Here is a 15,288-nt window from a genome sequence, read left to right as displayed (position 1 = left end):
CACAAAGCAAATTTTGTTCGGCGAAGCAGCCGAATCTAATTTTCAATAAATTCGCTCATCTCTAGTTGTGGCCATTTAATGCATGCACATTCATGGAAATGTAAGCCTTAAATGCAAAGGTAGGTAAGTGACACTAGGTAATGTGAATATATATTTGTATGTTCATTGCTTTTCTTAAAAACAATTGAAGATGGTTCCTCATTGGGTAATAACGCTCAAGAAGATGCTGTTTATTGTTGTTTATCCTAGTGCTATTGCATTCACCTTTGCATACTTACCAACATAGCAGCTGATAAATTCAAGGCATGGCCCAAACCCTTGGGAGTGCCCCCAAACTATCACAGACCGCCTATTTATGGGTAGGCTTACATAAGCATCACCTATTTTTGGCTCGGGGCAGCTTGAGTTTGCCAGGACCGTCTCTGAAAATTGGGGAAAGTTTCTGCAAATTTCAGACTGTTGGCAACTACGTATGCCTCTGTCCTAGATCAGTGGTAGCAAACCTTTTACAGACTGAGTGCCCAAACTGCAACCCAAAACCCACTTATTTATCGCAAAGTGCCAACACGCCAAGTTAACTGGACTACAGTCCAGTATAGTATATTTTCCATGCACTTTATCATTTAGCTATAATAGCCTGCCTACATTCAATGCAATGCCTGTGCCGTTCATGGCGCGCCCTGCGCTGATAAATGGCAGGAAGAGTCTAAGTCATATTGGTACACCATAGACTTTTTCCAGAGTGCGGGTGCCCACAGAAAGGGCTCTGAGTACCACCTCTGGCACCAATGCCATAGGTTCGTCACCACTGCCCTAGATCCTTGTAATCTCTTAGGTAGGTGTGCAGCAAGAGATCCTCCTGAGTCAAGCCGTGTTATGGGATGAAACACAATAGTAGCAGATGGCTTGCACCCAAAGTTGCGTAAAGTAAAATTGCTGAATAGAGCTACATAGTCCCCAATTACAGTGAAGAGCAGCTCTGGAGTATAAACTGCAGCACTGACAAGTGAAAACTGGGATTCCAGAGCATGTCAAGTCTTACAATTTGGTTTCTGATGTTCTACTAACGTTGAATGGTTGGTGCTTTGGTCATGTATGAAACAGGTGAAGAAAACAGTCTTCTAATGACAAACTCTGATGAGAGGTCCTTGAAACATGGCACATACATTATAAGTGAGATTGTAAAATGTGTATTCCCTTCCCCACAGTATCTTTGTGAGAATCCCTACTATGGTGTTGAGTTTTCACAGTTCAGTTGTGATCTGGCACATCTAAGAGAGATGATACTGAGATAGTCATGACAGCTGGCTTCTGGAAGTGAAGCTGTGATCAAAGACCCCAAAGTGAATGTAAGGCAGAGGATTTACCTCCAATTAGAGGAGCTTTCTAATCATTTTTCATCGTCGGAAAGATTGTTCTAAAAATAAATATTTTTATTTATGCAACATACAGAATACTTTTCACGTTTTTTGTTAAACACAATTAAAATACTATAGAAAGATGTGACGGAGGTAAAACAAGTGGGCCAATATACACTCACCTAAAGAATTATTAGGAACACCATACTAATACGGTGTTGGACCCCCTTTTGCCTTCAGAACTGCCTTAATTCTACGTGGCATTGATTCAACAAGGTGCTGATAGCATTCTTTAGAAATGTTGGCCCATATTGATAGGATAGCATCTTGCAGTTGATTGAGATTTGAGGGATGCACATCCAGGGCACGAAGCTCCCGTTCCACCACATCCCAAAGATGCTCTATTGCAGGGCTGGCCAACCTGCGGCTCTCCAGCTGTTGTAAAACTACAATTCCCACCATGCCATGCTGTAGGCTGATAGTTGTAGGTTGTCTGGGCATGCTGGGAGTTGTAGTTTTGCAACAGCTGGAGAGCCGCAGGTTGGCCAGCCCTGCTCTATTGGGTTGAGATCTGGTGACTGTGGGGGCCATTTTAGTACAGTGAACTCAATGTCATGTTCAAGAAACCAATTTGAAATGATTTGAGCTTTGTGGAAGTAGCCATCAGAGGATGGATACATGTTCTCATTCTGTTTACGCCAAATTCGGACTCTACCATTTGAATGTCTCAACAGAAATCGAGACTCATCAGACCAGGCAACATTTTTCCAGTCTTCAACAGTCCAATTTTGGTGAGCTTGTGCAAATTGTAGCCTCTTTTTCCTATTTGTAGTGGAGATGAGTGGTACCCGGTGGGGTCTTCTGCTGTTGTAGCCCATCCGCCTCAAGGTTGTGCGTGTTGTGGCTTCACAAATGCTTTGCTGCATACCTCGGTTGTAACGAGTGGTTATTTCAGTCAACGTTGCTCTTCTATCAGCTTGAATCAGTCGGCCCATTCTCCTCTGACCTCTAGCATCCACAAGGCATTTTCGCCCACAGGACTGCCGCATACTGGATGTTTTTCCCTTTTCACACCATTCTTTGTAAACCCTAGAAATGGTTGTGCGTGAAAATCCCAGTAACTGAGCAGATTGTGAAATACTCAGACCGGCCCGTCTGGCACCAACAACCATGCCACGCTCAAAATTGCTTAAATCACCTTTCTTTCCCATTCTGACATTCAGTTTGGAGTTCAGGAGATTGTCTGGACCAGGACCACACCCCTAAATGCATTGAAGCAACTGCCATGTGATTGGTTGACTAGATAATTGCATTAATGAGAAATAGAACAGGTGTTCCTAATAATTCTTTAGGTGAGTGTATGTTAGGAAGAGAGCAAGACTACGAGATGGACCTACTTATCTCTCTTTCTGTATCTTAAGTACCGTATATTAAAGAGGTTTTTCTGGAATATCGTATTGACCACCGATCAGCTGTTTTAGACGGCCTTCTCGCTGCTTACTAAGCACAGTGCCATTCATTTGATAGTGGCTGTGCCTGGTATCGCAGCTCAGCCCATTCGTTTGAATGGGACTGCCTAGGCCATATGACCAAGGAACGTGAAGTAACATGGCCTAGGGAGAAGCCTAAGGGCTGTTTCACACGAGCGGATGCCGTGCGTGTCCTCCGCAACGTGAATGACAGCCAAGCCGCGCTCCGGACAGCAGAGACACGGTGCAGTAACATGACTGATAATGCTCCGTGCCTCTCTGTGATCTTTTTGCTACAAAATCACGGTGACAACTTTATCTCTCTGTGATTTTGTAGTAAAAAGATCACAGAGAGGCACAGAGCATTATCAGTCATGTTAGTGCTCCGTGTCTCTGCTGTCCAGTGCGGGGCTTTGCTGTCATTCACAATGCAGATGGCAGGCATGGCATCCGCCGTGTGAAACAGCCCTTAGAGTTCACCGAGTGCCATGAACTCTTCATGCAGCTGATTGCCAGGGATTCTGGGAATCGGACCCCAGCCAATCTGATGTTAATGACCTTCTTGAGGATAGGTCATTAATGTCAAAATACCAGAAAACCCATTTTAGGAAGCACCTCATACAAAGTACCTGACATTGTGGCAACTAGTCATCCATCACAACCCCCAACCCTTCTTGGTGTTCCTTTCTAAATGGTAGACAACATTCATGACTTCAGGAAAGCTTATTCTGGTTATACCACAAACTTTTTTCAATGCCTGCCTCCGTCTTTTGTATTGATGCCAATTTCCAGTCTAGTGGTATGGTGCGCCTGGTGCAGATATTTGTTTCCGGCTTTGGACTATACATCTTCAAGGATAGGACCAGAAGTGTTGTTTAGTGGGCATTCGAGGCAGCCGTGCAAGCCACAGCTGTTTTCTGTAGTTTGTTAAGAACGTATTGTCAGGCGTATTTCCATCAACATCTATCTCGTTATCTGCGGCAGAAATCTGAGGATTTCTGACAGTGGCTTGCAAATTAATCTCCCATGCCATGGATCCTTAGGTGGATTAAACCCTATTCGATTCAATCTCCTGTGATTTCCAGAATCCCTGTGGAAACCACACCAAGAAGTAACATGCCACTTTTAGTTCTGCAGTGTTGATTTCGCTTTGGCGCAGATCTCCCATTGACTACAATGGGAGGTTGATTTTGAATGGATTCCACTTGGATTTTATCATTGACACTAGCTGAAATCTACGTGGAAAATCTACCATATAAACATATCTTTGAACGTTTTGCCATTTATTGGGTAAACCTACAAAACCAGGCGGCTATTAGCAATAAGCAAGCAAATTAGTCAGTTTTTAACACTCTATAAAAAAAAACTGCTGTGGCCTGCATGGTCTTCAGCTACATTGGCTATAACTCATCTCGTCTGCCCACCAGCTGCCATATCTGATTCTACCTGCAGTTGTGACCCTCATATGGGAGTTTGGCTCCACCATATACCCTTCAAAACAGACAAACAAGCTCTTGGGTCAACAGCGAACTTGTCCAGTACGGTATAGTAATGTCGTTTTGTACCCTATGAGAAGTGCAGAGACTGATCACTTGACATAACCACAGGACTTTTACAGAGTATGGACTCTGTGAGAGAAAAAAGGTTTATCTGGGGTCAAATAATGTGGTCTCCTACAGCTGATTGTCTACAGAGCAGTCACTGCCGAGAATCCCTACAGAATGAGCTAGCAGATCAGGAGCTAGTTGTGGTGGCCAGATATTCTGGTTTGTAGAGGTCTATAATAATTACTGAACCAAAGTATTTACTTTATTATAGATGTAAGGGTATGTTGACATCACATTTTTACATGCAGATGTCAACACGTTTTTCACACGAAAATCCTGATGGAAACTGCTCACCGTCCACCTCTGATTATTTCAGGGGTTTATAAAACATGGACTTTTTCTGCATGTGGTGTATACAACATTATCGCTAGAAGTAAAGGCAACTCGTCCCTTTTTTACATGATTTCCACATGTAAAACACAGCTGGTGTCCGCACGCAGATTAGTCCCATTGAATGGGTCTAATCCATAACCAGATCCACAGCGTGTCAAACAACTAATCCAACCTAAGATTCTTCCATGGATTCTTCGGAAAATACATGTTGGATTTTTCTGATGAGTATTTGCGGTTTGAACATACCCCAGTACAGGCTGATCCTTGTGACTTGCATTAGCAGCTCTAAAATCTAGAATTATGCCTTACTGTATTGTTGTCTTTAACTCAAAATGCAGGCTTTATATCAGGCATGGGGTGCTAACACTTGAAGAGGTTTTACCACAACCACCACTTTGTAATCTATCCATCTACCTTCATATATACAGTCCTGATCAAAAGTTTAAGACCACTTGAAAAATGGCAAAAAAACATATTTTACATTGTTGGATCTTAACAAGGTTCCAAGTAGCTTCAACATGCAACAAGAAGAAATGGGAGTGAGACAAAACATTTTTTGAGCATTCAATTAATTGAAAATAACGATTAAACTGAAACAGGCTGTTTTTCAGCTGATCAAAATTTTAGGACCACATGCCTTTGAAAGGCCAAATCTGTGCAAAGATGTGGATTCATTGTCATTTTCTGTCAGGTAGTCACACGTTGTGATGACAAAGCCCAAAAAAATCTCCCTTTTTGAACGTGGTCGGGTTGTTGAACTGCATAAGCAGGGTCTCTCACAGCGCGCCATCACTGCTCAGGTGGGACGCAGTAAGACAGTCATTTGGAATTTCTTAAATGATCCTGAGGGTTATGGAACTAAAAAGTCAAGTGGAAGACCCAAAAAAATTTCATCAGCACTGAGCCGGAGGATCCAATTGGCTGTCCGTCAAGACACTGGATGATCCTCGACCCAAATTAAGGCCCTTACTGGGGCTGACTGCAGCCCCATAACCATCAGACGGTATCTGAGACTGAAGGGCTTCAAAAACAAAAAACGTCTTCAAAGACCTCGTCTCCTTGAACGCCACAGAACTGCTCGTTTGGACTTTGCAAGAGAGCACCAAACATGTGACATTCAAAGGTGGAAGAAAGTTTTATTCTCTGATAAGAAAAAATTTAACCTTGATGGTCCTGATGGTTTCCAACGTTACTGGCCTGACAAGCAGATCCCACCTGAGATGTTTTCTACGCGCCACAGTGGAGGGGGCGCCATAATGGCCTGGGGTGCTTTTTCCTTCAGTGGAACAATGGAGCTTCAGGAAGTGCAGGGGCATCAAACGGCCGCTGGCTATGTCCAGATGTTGCAGAGAGCATTCCTGATGACTGAGGGCCCTCATCTGTGTGGTAACGACTGGGTTTTTCAACAGGACAACGCTACTGTACACAATGCCCGCAGGACAAGGGACTTCTTCCAGGAGAATAACATCACTCTTTTGGCCCATCCTGCGTGTTCCCCTGATCTAAATCCAATTAAGAACCTTTGGGGATGTAGACTCTTTCTTTCGGTGGTAGGTAGAGTTAACCTTTTAAAAATGGTTATGATGCCCCAGTTGCTATATGTACTGAATAATGCTCCCGTATGGATCCCTCTGGATAGATTCAAGAAAATTCACTCTATATTTAGAGATCTTACTTGGAAGTATGGACAGGCTAGGATCAAACTGGAAACATTACAGTATTCTAAGTCGGAAGGGGGCCTAGCTGTCCCTAACGCATGGATTTATTTTTTGGCTTCCCAATGTCAACATTTTAAGGGATGGATTGATCTACAAGCACCGGACATGACTGGGCAGATATTGCAGCATTGGCTGGGCAGTCGTGACCTCATGGGCATTCTGGAAGGCTCAGGAATGCATGCAGGGAGGGAAAAACTCCCTCTTATTGAACTTATGAAAAAAGTTTGGGCAAAAGTGAAGCAGCTAAGAGGAGTGGGTGGTATTAGTGAACTTTCCCCTATTGGAAAGAACCACTTGTTGCCAGAACTATTTGCCATACCAGGACTTAGGAACTGGGAAACTTATGGAGTGACGAGAATTGGCCAATTAATTAAGGACAAGATATGTAAGTCATTTCAAAACCTGCAGCAGGAATTTAATATCCCTAGGGAGTGGTTCTATAAATATCTTCAAATAAGGCATGCCCTTGAGGTCACGTTGCGGAAAGGATGTGAGATAGCTCAAATGGAGGTGGTCCATAAGCTTGTTCTTCCGACAGGTGGGGGAAAAAGAGGGTTAATATCACAGGTGTACGTTCTTTTACTGGAAAAATTCTTAGAGGGGTATCCGCTTTCAAGAATGAAAAAATGGGAGGCTGACGTGGGAGATATGTCTAAGGATAAGTGGGAAGATATATTGGAAGGAGTCCCCAAGGTGTCCTTGAGCGAACAGGGCAAACTGTCCCAACTATTTATCATACATAGAGTGTACAAAACACCGGTGTTCCTGAAAAAGATAGGAGTGAGAAGTGATGACAAGTGTCCAAAGTGTATGGAAGATGGTGCAGACTTGTTGCATATGCTGTGGTCTTGTCCAGTAGTTGGTAATTATTGGGAGGATGTTAGGAATATGATTAATAGCAAACTGACATTGAAAATTCAAAAAGATCCTAAGGTGTGTATTCTGGGGTATGTGTCTGAGATTGGAGGGACTGAATCGGTTAAGGTATCTGTGGGGAGATTGCTATATGTGGCCAGGAAACTGATTGCTATGAGGTGGATCCAGGGAAGTCCGCCTACACTGAGTGAGTTTGAACGGAAAGTGCATGACATGCTGATACTTGAAAAAGGGGTGTATGTGAAGAGAGGGTGTCCTCAGAAGTTTGATAAAATGTGGAGTGAATGGTTATCTCATACCCATGTGGTTTTATAGGCTCGTGACGGTCAAGACCAGTTGTTAGGGTAGGGGGGGTTAGGGCAGGGTGAGGGGGGGAGGGATGTTGGGAAGGTTAAGATATTGGTAATTCTATGTCTAAAATATTTGTTTTAGCATGTGTACACGCAATGTATAGGTACGTGATAAAACTGTGTGTTGGTATCTCTATGATTACTGTTGCTCACTGATTCCACACGGTGGATAATGTAAAGAAAGGAAAATACAACGTATTGTTTTATGTTTTACTATGTTTTTATTGTTCAATAAAAACGATTTGATTTAAAAAAAGAACCTTTGGGGATGGATGGCAAGGGAAGTTTACAAAAATGGACAACAGTTCCAGACAGTAGATGGCCTTCGTGTGGCCGTCTTCACCACTTGGAGAAATGTTCCCACTCACCTCATGGAAACGCTTGCATCAAGCATGCCGAAACAAATTTTTGAAGTGATCAACAATAACGGCGGAGCTACTCATTACTGAGTTCATGTTTGGAAGTTGGATTTCTGTTTTGATGGGGGTTTAGTTTTTTTTTGGAGGTGTGGTCCTAAACTTTTGATCAGCTGAAAAACAGCCTGTTTCAGTTTATTCGTTGTTTTCATTAAATTGAATGGTCAAAAAATGTTTGGTCTCACTCCCATTTCTTCTTGTTGCATGTTGAAGCTCTATTTGGAACCTTGTTAAGATCCAGCCATGCTAAATATGATTGTGGTCTTTAACTTTTGATCAGGACTGTAGTATGACAAATGGCCCCTGGGATATATTGGGCAGCAAGGGAAAAGTCAGTTCCTAAGATTAATAACATGACATCAGGGTTTCTCCAGAACAGTAATTTTTTTTTTCTGGGTGTTCCCAGTATGCAATAGTTAGCACCTAGCAAAACTGGTCCAAAGAACTGGTGAACCAGACACACAGTCATTGGGGCCAAAGGCTTTTGGACACCTGTGGGCAACGAAAGATAGCCTGTTTGGTCCAGAAAAGCTTCTCTACCACAAGTTGCTGGAAAAGTTGTGGCTGATAGAAGGCTCATGCTGACTTCTGTCCACTGCGGAACACACCTACAATGGTCACAAGAAGGTCAAAACTGGACCATAAATAGTGTTAAGCGAACTTCTGTTTTCAAGTTCGGCGTACAAGCTTCGGGTTATGTAAGAATTCTGTTATGGATTCCGCTAGCACGGACCATAACTTATGATCTGTGGTAGCAGAATCCAGAACGGAATTCTTAGATAACCCAAACCTTGAACGCCGAACTTGAAAACATAAGTTTGCTCATCCCTAACCATAAAGAAAAAGGTGGCCTGGTCTAATCATGTGAACGGGAGGGAGCATGTGCATTGCTTACCTGGGGAAGACATGGCACTAGGATACACTGCGAGAAGAATATATATATATATATATATATATATATATATATATATATATATATACAGTTGCAAGAAAAAGTATGTGAACCCTTTGGAATGATATGGATTTCTGCACAAATTGGTCATAAAATGTGATCTTATCTTCATCTAAGTCACAACAATAGACAATCACAGTCTGCTTAAACTAATAACACACACAGAATTAAATGTTACCATGTTTTTATTGAACACACCATGTAAACATTCACAGTGCAGGTGGAAAAAGTATGTGAACCCTTGGATTTAATAACTGGTTGAACCTCCTTTGGCAGCAATAACTTCCACCAAACGTTTCCTGTAGTTGCAGATCAGACGTGCACAACAGTCAGGAGTAATTCTTGACCATTCCTCTTTACAGAACTGTTTCAGTTCAGCAATATTCTTGGGATGTCTCATGTGAATTGCTTTCTTGAGGTCATGCTACAGCATCTCAATCGGGTTGAGGTCAGGTCTCTGACTGGGCCACTCCAGAAGGCGTATTTTCTTCTGTTTAAGCCATTCTGTTGTTGATTTACTTCTATGCTTTGGGTCGTTGTCCTGTTGCAATACCCATCTTCTGTTGAGCTTCAGCTGGTGGACAGATGACCTTAAGTTCTCCTGCAAAATGTATTGATAAACTTAGGAATTTATTTTTCCGTCGATAATAGCAATCCGTCCAGGCCCTGACGCAGCAAAGCAGCCCCAAAACATGATGCCCCCACCACCATACTCCACAGTTGGGATGAGGTTTTGATGTTGGTGTGCTGTGCCTCTTTTTCTCCACACATAGTGTTGTGTGTTTCTTCCAAACAACTCAATTTTGGTTTCATCTGTCCACAGAATATTTTGCCAGTACTGCTGTGGAACATCCAGGTGCTCTTGTGCAAACTGTAAACGTGCAGCAATGTTTTTTTGGACAGCAGTGGCTTCCTCTGTGGTATCCTCCCATGAAATCCATTCTTGTTTAGTGTTAGTGTTTTGATGTTGGCATATGCCAGAGACTTTTGTAAGTCTTTAGCTGACACTCTAGGATTCTTCTTCACCTTATTGAGCAGTCTGCGCTGTGCTCTTGCAGTCATCTTTACAGGACGGCCACTCCTAGGGAGAGTAGCAGCAGTGCTGAACTTTCTCCATTTATAGACAATTTGTCTTACCGTGGACTGATGAACAGCAAGGCTTTTGGAGATACTTTCATAACCCTTTCCAGCTTTATGCAAGTCAACAATTCTTAATCGTAGGTCTTCTGAGAGCTCTTTTGTGCAAGGCATCATTCACATCAGGCAATGCTTCTTGTGAAAAGCAAACCCAGAACTGGTGTTTTTTTTTTATAGAGCAGGGCAGCTGTAACCAACACCTCCAATCTCATCTCATTTATTGAACTCTAGTTGGCTGACACCTCACTGCAATTAGCTCTTGGAGGTGTCATTAGTCTAGGGGTTCACATACCTTTTCTACCTGCACTGTGAATGTTTACATGGTGTGTTCAATATAAACATGGTAACATTTAATTCTTTGTGTGTTATTAGTTTAAGCAGACTGTGATTGTCTATTGTTGTGAATTAGATGAAGATCAGATCACATTTTATGACCAATTTGTGCATAAATCCATATCATTCCAAAGGGTTCACATACTTTGTCTTGCAACTGTATGTATGTGTGTGTGTGTGTGTGTATATATATATATATATATATATATATATATATATATATACAGTACAGACCAAAAGTTTGGACACACCTTCTCATTCAAAGAGTTTTCTTTATTTTCATGACTATGAAAATTGTAGATTCACACTGAAGGCATCAAAACTATGAATTAACACATGTGGAATTATATTCATAAGAAACAAGTGTGAAACAACTGAAAATATGTCATATTCTAGGTTTTTCAAAGTAGCCACCTTTTGCTTTGATTACTGCTTTGCACACTCTTGACATTCTCTTGATGAGCTTCAAGAGGTAGTCCCCTGAAATGGTTTTCACTTCACAGGTGTGCCCTGTCAGGTTTAATAAGTGGGATTTCTTGCCTTATAAACGAGGTTGGGACCATCAGTTGCGTTGAGGAGAAGTCAGGTGGATACACAGCTGATAGTCCTACTGAATAGACTGTTAGAATTTGTATTATGGCAAGAAAAAAGCAGCTAAGTAAAGAAAAACGAGTGGCCATCATTACTTTAAGAGATGAAGGTCAGTCAGTCAGCCGAAAAATTGGGAAAACTTTGAAAGTAAGGGCTATTTGACCATGAAGGAGAGTGATGGGGTGCTGCGCCAGATGACCTGGCCTCCACAGTCACCGGACCTGAACCCAATCGAGATGGTTTGGGGTGAGCTGGACCGCAGAGTGAAGGCAAAAGGGCCAACAAGTGCTAAGCATCTCTGGGAACTCCTTCAAGACTGTTGGAAGACCATTTCAGGGGACTACCTCTTGAAGCTCATCAAGAGAATGCCAAGAGTGTGCAAAGCAGTAATCAAAGCAAAAGGTGGCTAATTTGAAGAACCTAGAATATGACATATTTTCAGTTGTTTCACACTTGTTTGTTATGTATATAATTCCACATGTGTTAATTCATAGTTTTGATGCCTTCATAGTCATGAAAATAAAGAAAACTCTTTGAATGAGAAGGTGTGTCCAAACTTTTGGTCTGTACTGTATATATATTATTATTATTATTATTATGATTTTATTATTATTTTTTTATATATATATTTTTTGAAGGAAAATGGGAGTTCAAGGTGTTGATTTGGCCTCCAACATGACACTATCAAAGGTCTAAGTCCATGCCTCTATAGATCAGAGTTGTTTTGGTGGCATGATGGGGACCTACACAATGTGAGGCAGGTGGTTATAAGTTATGGCTGATGAGTGTATATTTATATATAGTATCGATGACCTCATAATATACATATTATCATTATTATTCTTCAAGGTTATATTTTTGGGAGTTGTATAAATCTCATCCCCCTATGTCTACATGCTTGTTTCACACTAGGACTATTAATGGCTGTAGCCTCCCATTGATCTGTCTTGCCAATTTGGCTTGTTCTGTCTTTGTGTTCCTCTGTCTTAGCAATGCTGGTACCTTGTTATCCCTTTGATTTGTTGCAGGCATGTGACCACCACACGCTGACTAAACACTGCCAGATCCTCCCACCTTCTTCAGAATAAAGAGTCTTTGTGCCTAATTATATATTAAAGACCCAGGATCCCTGTATTTTGTTGCCGATAGGATCCTGTCCTTTAAGTGGGCCAAATAAATGAACGTTCATGGAGGTCACAGAGTTTAAATCATAGGTTGCTCTTGTGTTCTTGAAAAATCTAACATGACATATAGGGAAACATTTAGAAAATGATTCATCTAAATTTTGTAACAGAATATTTTTTTTCTGAGGAGTGTTTTGGGTTACAATGGCAGACTTGCTGGGTATGGGCAAACATGCCACAATTATCACAAGAATAAAAAAAAGTCTTGAATGGTTTGCATAGAGAAAAGTTTTCTATGTGATTTAAGAAATAATTGTATATTTCTGTGCTGTTTCTTAGTAGTGTCAGTTTGTCATGTTTATTTGGCTTTTATGCAGCCCTGAGCTTCATCAGTGGCCCACATATCATCTTGGGTGCAATGCATAGTAATGACATGGACATAGTCAAAGAAGTGTGAACTCACTTAGATACAGGAACATCTTTCTTTTTTATGGAGAAAACCCTCTAATAACTGTTTTGATCTACTGTATGACGGTATGGTTTGTTTGGCTGGATAGGCAGGGCGGCTGGCAGACACTCTGCAGATTTATTCAAAGTAGCCGGGGCTTCCCTATTAATTAAGGAAACTGATGCCTGGAAAGACCATAAACTGCCTAACCCCTTTCCCTAGCTATCATATGGAACTATTCTATTTAAAGTGGTTACCCGATTCTTTAAAATTGATGACCTAGGCTTAGTATAGGCCATCAATATTAGATCATAGGGGTCCAACAATCAACTTGAAGGAGCTGTAGTGCTCCGGCAAGCATTGTGTCCCTCCCATTGTTTACCTGGCACATCTCTGTATTTTTACTGTAGTAGGGGTTGTGCCCAGTATTGCAGCTCAGTCCCATTCAATTGAATGAGACAAAGCTGTACTGAACTACAATACCAGGAACTCTGGAATTCTATATATAATGGAAACCACTATGCATTGATGTATCATACAGTTGACACTACTGACTTATGATGGTCTGTTGGTTTCCGTTATTTTGATGGGAAGTATAGGGCTGAGTGATGCATGCAGCTCTGGTTTTCCCATCATATCTGACAATGGAGCACAATATTGATGACCTTAGGATATCTGGTGGGGTCTGATTCCCAGTCCCCCGATGATTAGCTGTTTGAAGAGGCTGTGGACTCCTCACAATATACCAAGCACAGCGCTGTACATTATATAGAGGCTGTACTTTGGTATTGTATGTCAGGCCTATTCACTTCAATGGGACAGAGCTGCACATAGGCCATGTGACCTTTGGGAGAAGCCACAGCACTCACCAGAGCATGGGGTCTCAGCTGATAGGTGGAAGTCCAAGATTCAGACCCCATCGATGAGATATGGATACTAATCCTAATCCTGATAGGGCATCAATATTCTACTCCCAGAAAACTTCAGAAATGCATTGTTTAAAATGTATTTTAAAAAAATACCACGAATTTTGGTGGAATGTATGGTATAATTCTATACCATGCTTTAATATGTTGCTTCATTCTGGAGAAAAGGTTCTAGTAATCTATATGCAAATGCGCAGTATAGTGCACCGAGGGCAGACCCAAGCCACTCTTGCATCCTTGCTCCGTCTGCTTCTTCTGCCAGCCCATCCTTGTCCTTTTTGGTTGACAGGGCCAGGTTCCTGCATAGTCCTCTAACCCGGCTTGGTCCTGCACTTAGCTGCTCATTTGCATATGGATTAAAAGATTACTGCGTGAAAAGGTATCATTACATTCAGCATTGTGCCTAGTACGTCAGTGAATGTCCTGGGGACACATTCCTTTTAGTGTAGCCAATATAGTATGTACATATAAAAATCCTATTACAATAAAGTAAGTTAATACATTATTGTTTTTTTTCCCTCTTTTCAGAAACTCCAAAGCAGATAATCAAAAAATTTACAAAAAGATCAATAATGATGCTTCACTCAGAATACAAAACCTATCCGTCCTGGTGAAACAAATCAAGTCTTACTATCAGGTAATTTTTGTTTTCTTCTTGCTTACATTTTTTATTGGACGCAGTCCTTGTCACTATGATCTACTGTATGTGTAACTGAAGAAATTGTCTCATCCGTACAATGGCTTTTCAGATTAAAGGTGTTTTCCATGGGAGGAAATTTGCTTAAAAAATGAAGAAAATTTAAAAAAAGAAGCAAAATTCACTCACTGACTGATTCCCCACCAATGCCAAGTGCCAATCTGATGGTGCTCTAGTGCCCACCGCTCTCAACTTCCTGGTCCTGGCTTGGCACACAGGAGATTTCTGGTAATGACTGCTCAGCCAATCACAAGCTGTAGTTGTGACCCACCTCAGGCCATGATTGGCTGAGCGGGCATTTCCAGTGTGACAAACCATGACGTGGGGGCAAAGCAGCAGTGGATTAGTGACCATGAGTAATGCTTATTTTTTTTATTTTTAAGCCATTCTAGCCATTTTTAAAACACACTTTCTCCCCTTGAAAGATCCTGTGGATTCAGCTTTAGAACCTCTGACAATTAGCTGTTATCACCAGGAGAAGATGTGGCAAGCCATACATTTCACCGTCTTAAATCTCGACTGATCAAAACCTTTGATATGTCACCATGACATATGATATTCTTTTTGAAAGTACAGTTATACATTAGGTATATATTTTGACAGAAATTCAACATATTCTGTGAGATATTAGAGGGGTTGTCCAGTTTCATGATATTGATGTCCTATCCTCTGGGTAGGTCATCATTATCAGATCAGTGGAGATCCAACTCCCAGCACCCCCCACCGATCAGGTGTTTGAAGGGGCCACTGGGCTTAAGCGAGCACTGCGTTCTCTTCTAGGTTTACCTGCACACGGTCTAGATTGCAACAGTGGTGCATTACAGCTCAAGTGAATGGGAGAGGAAGCTGTAACTAGCCTGCCCCCTGCTACAAAGTGGATGGTGTCCGGGTAAACACTGAAGGAGATGCAGCACTCACTCAAGGGCCGTGGTCCCTTCAAACACTTGATCAGT

General features: G+C 41.7%; 1 protein-coding gene across 4 annotated transcripts in view; it reads left to right on the top strand.

Moving 5' to 3' along the window:
* Positions 1 to 15,288, top strand: part of CCDC88A (coiled-coil domain containing 88A) — a 201,545-nt gene that overhangs the window by 74,087 nt on the left and 112,170 nt on the right. For all 4 annotated transcript variants that reach the window (XM_040429764.1, XM_040429763.1, XM_040429762.1 and 1 more), the window contains exon 3: positions 14,167 to 14,275. In XM_040429764.1, the coding sequence (XP_040285698.1) occupies positions 14,167 to 14,275 (109 nt within the window). The remainder of the gene's footprint in view (positions 1 to 14,166; positions 14,276 to 15,288) is intronic.

This window comes from Bufo bufo, chromosome 4 (assembly GCF_905171765.1).
Source record: "Bufo bufo chromosome 4, aBufBuf1.1, whole genome shotgun sequence".
In the NCBI taxonomy this organism is placed as follows: domain Eukaryota; kingdom Metazoa; phylum Chordata; class Amphibia; order Anura; family Bufonidae; genus Bufo; species Bufo bufo.
The sequence above is the reverse complement of the archived record's forward strand: the minus strand, read 5'-3'. Positions and strand labels throughout refer to the sequence as shown.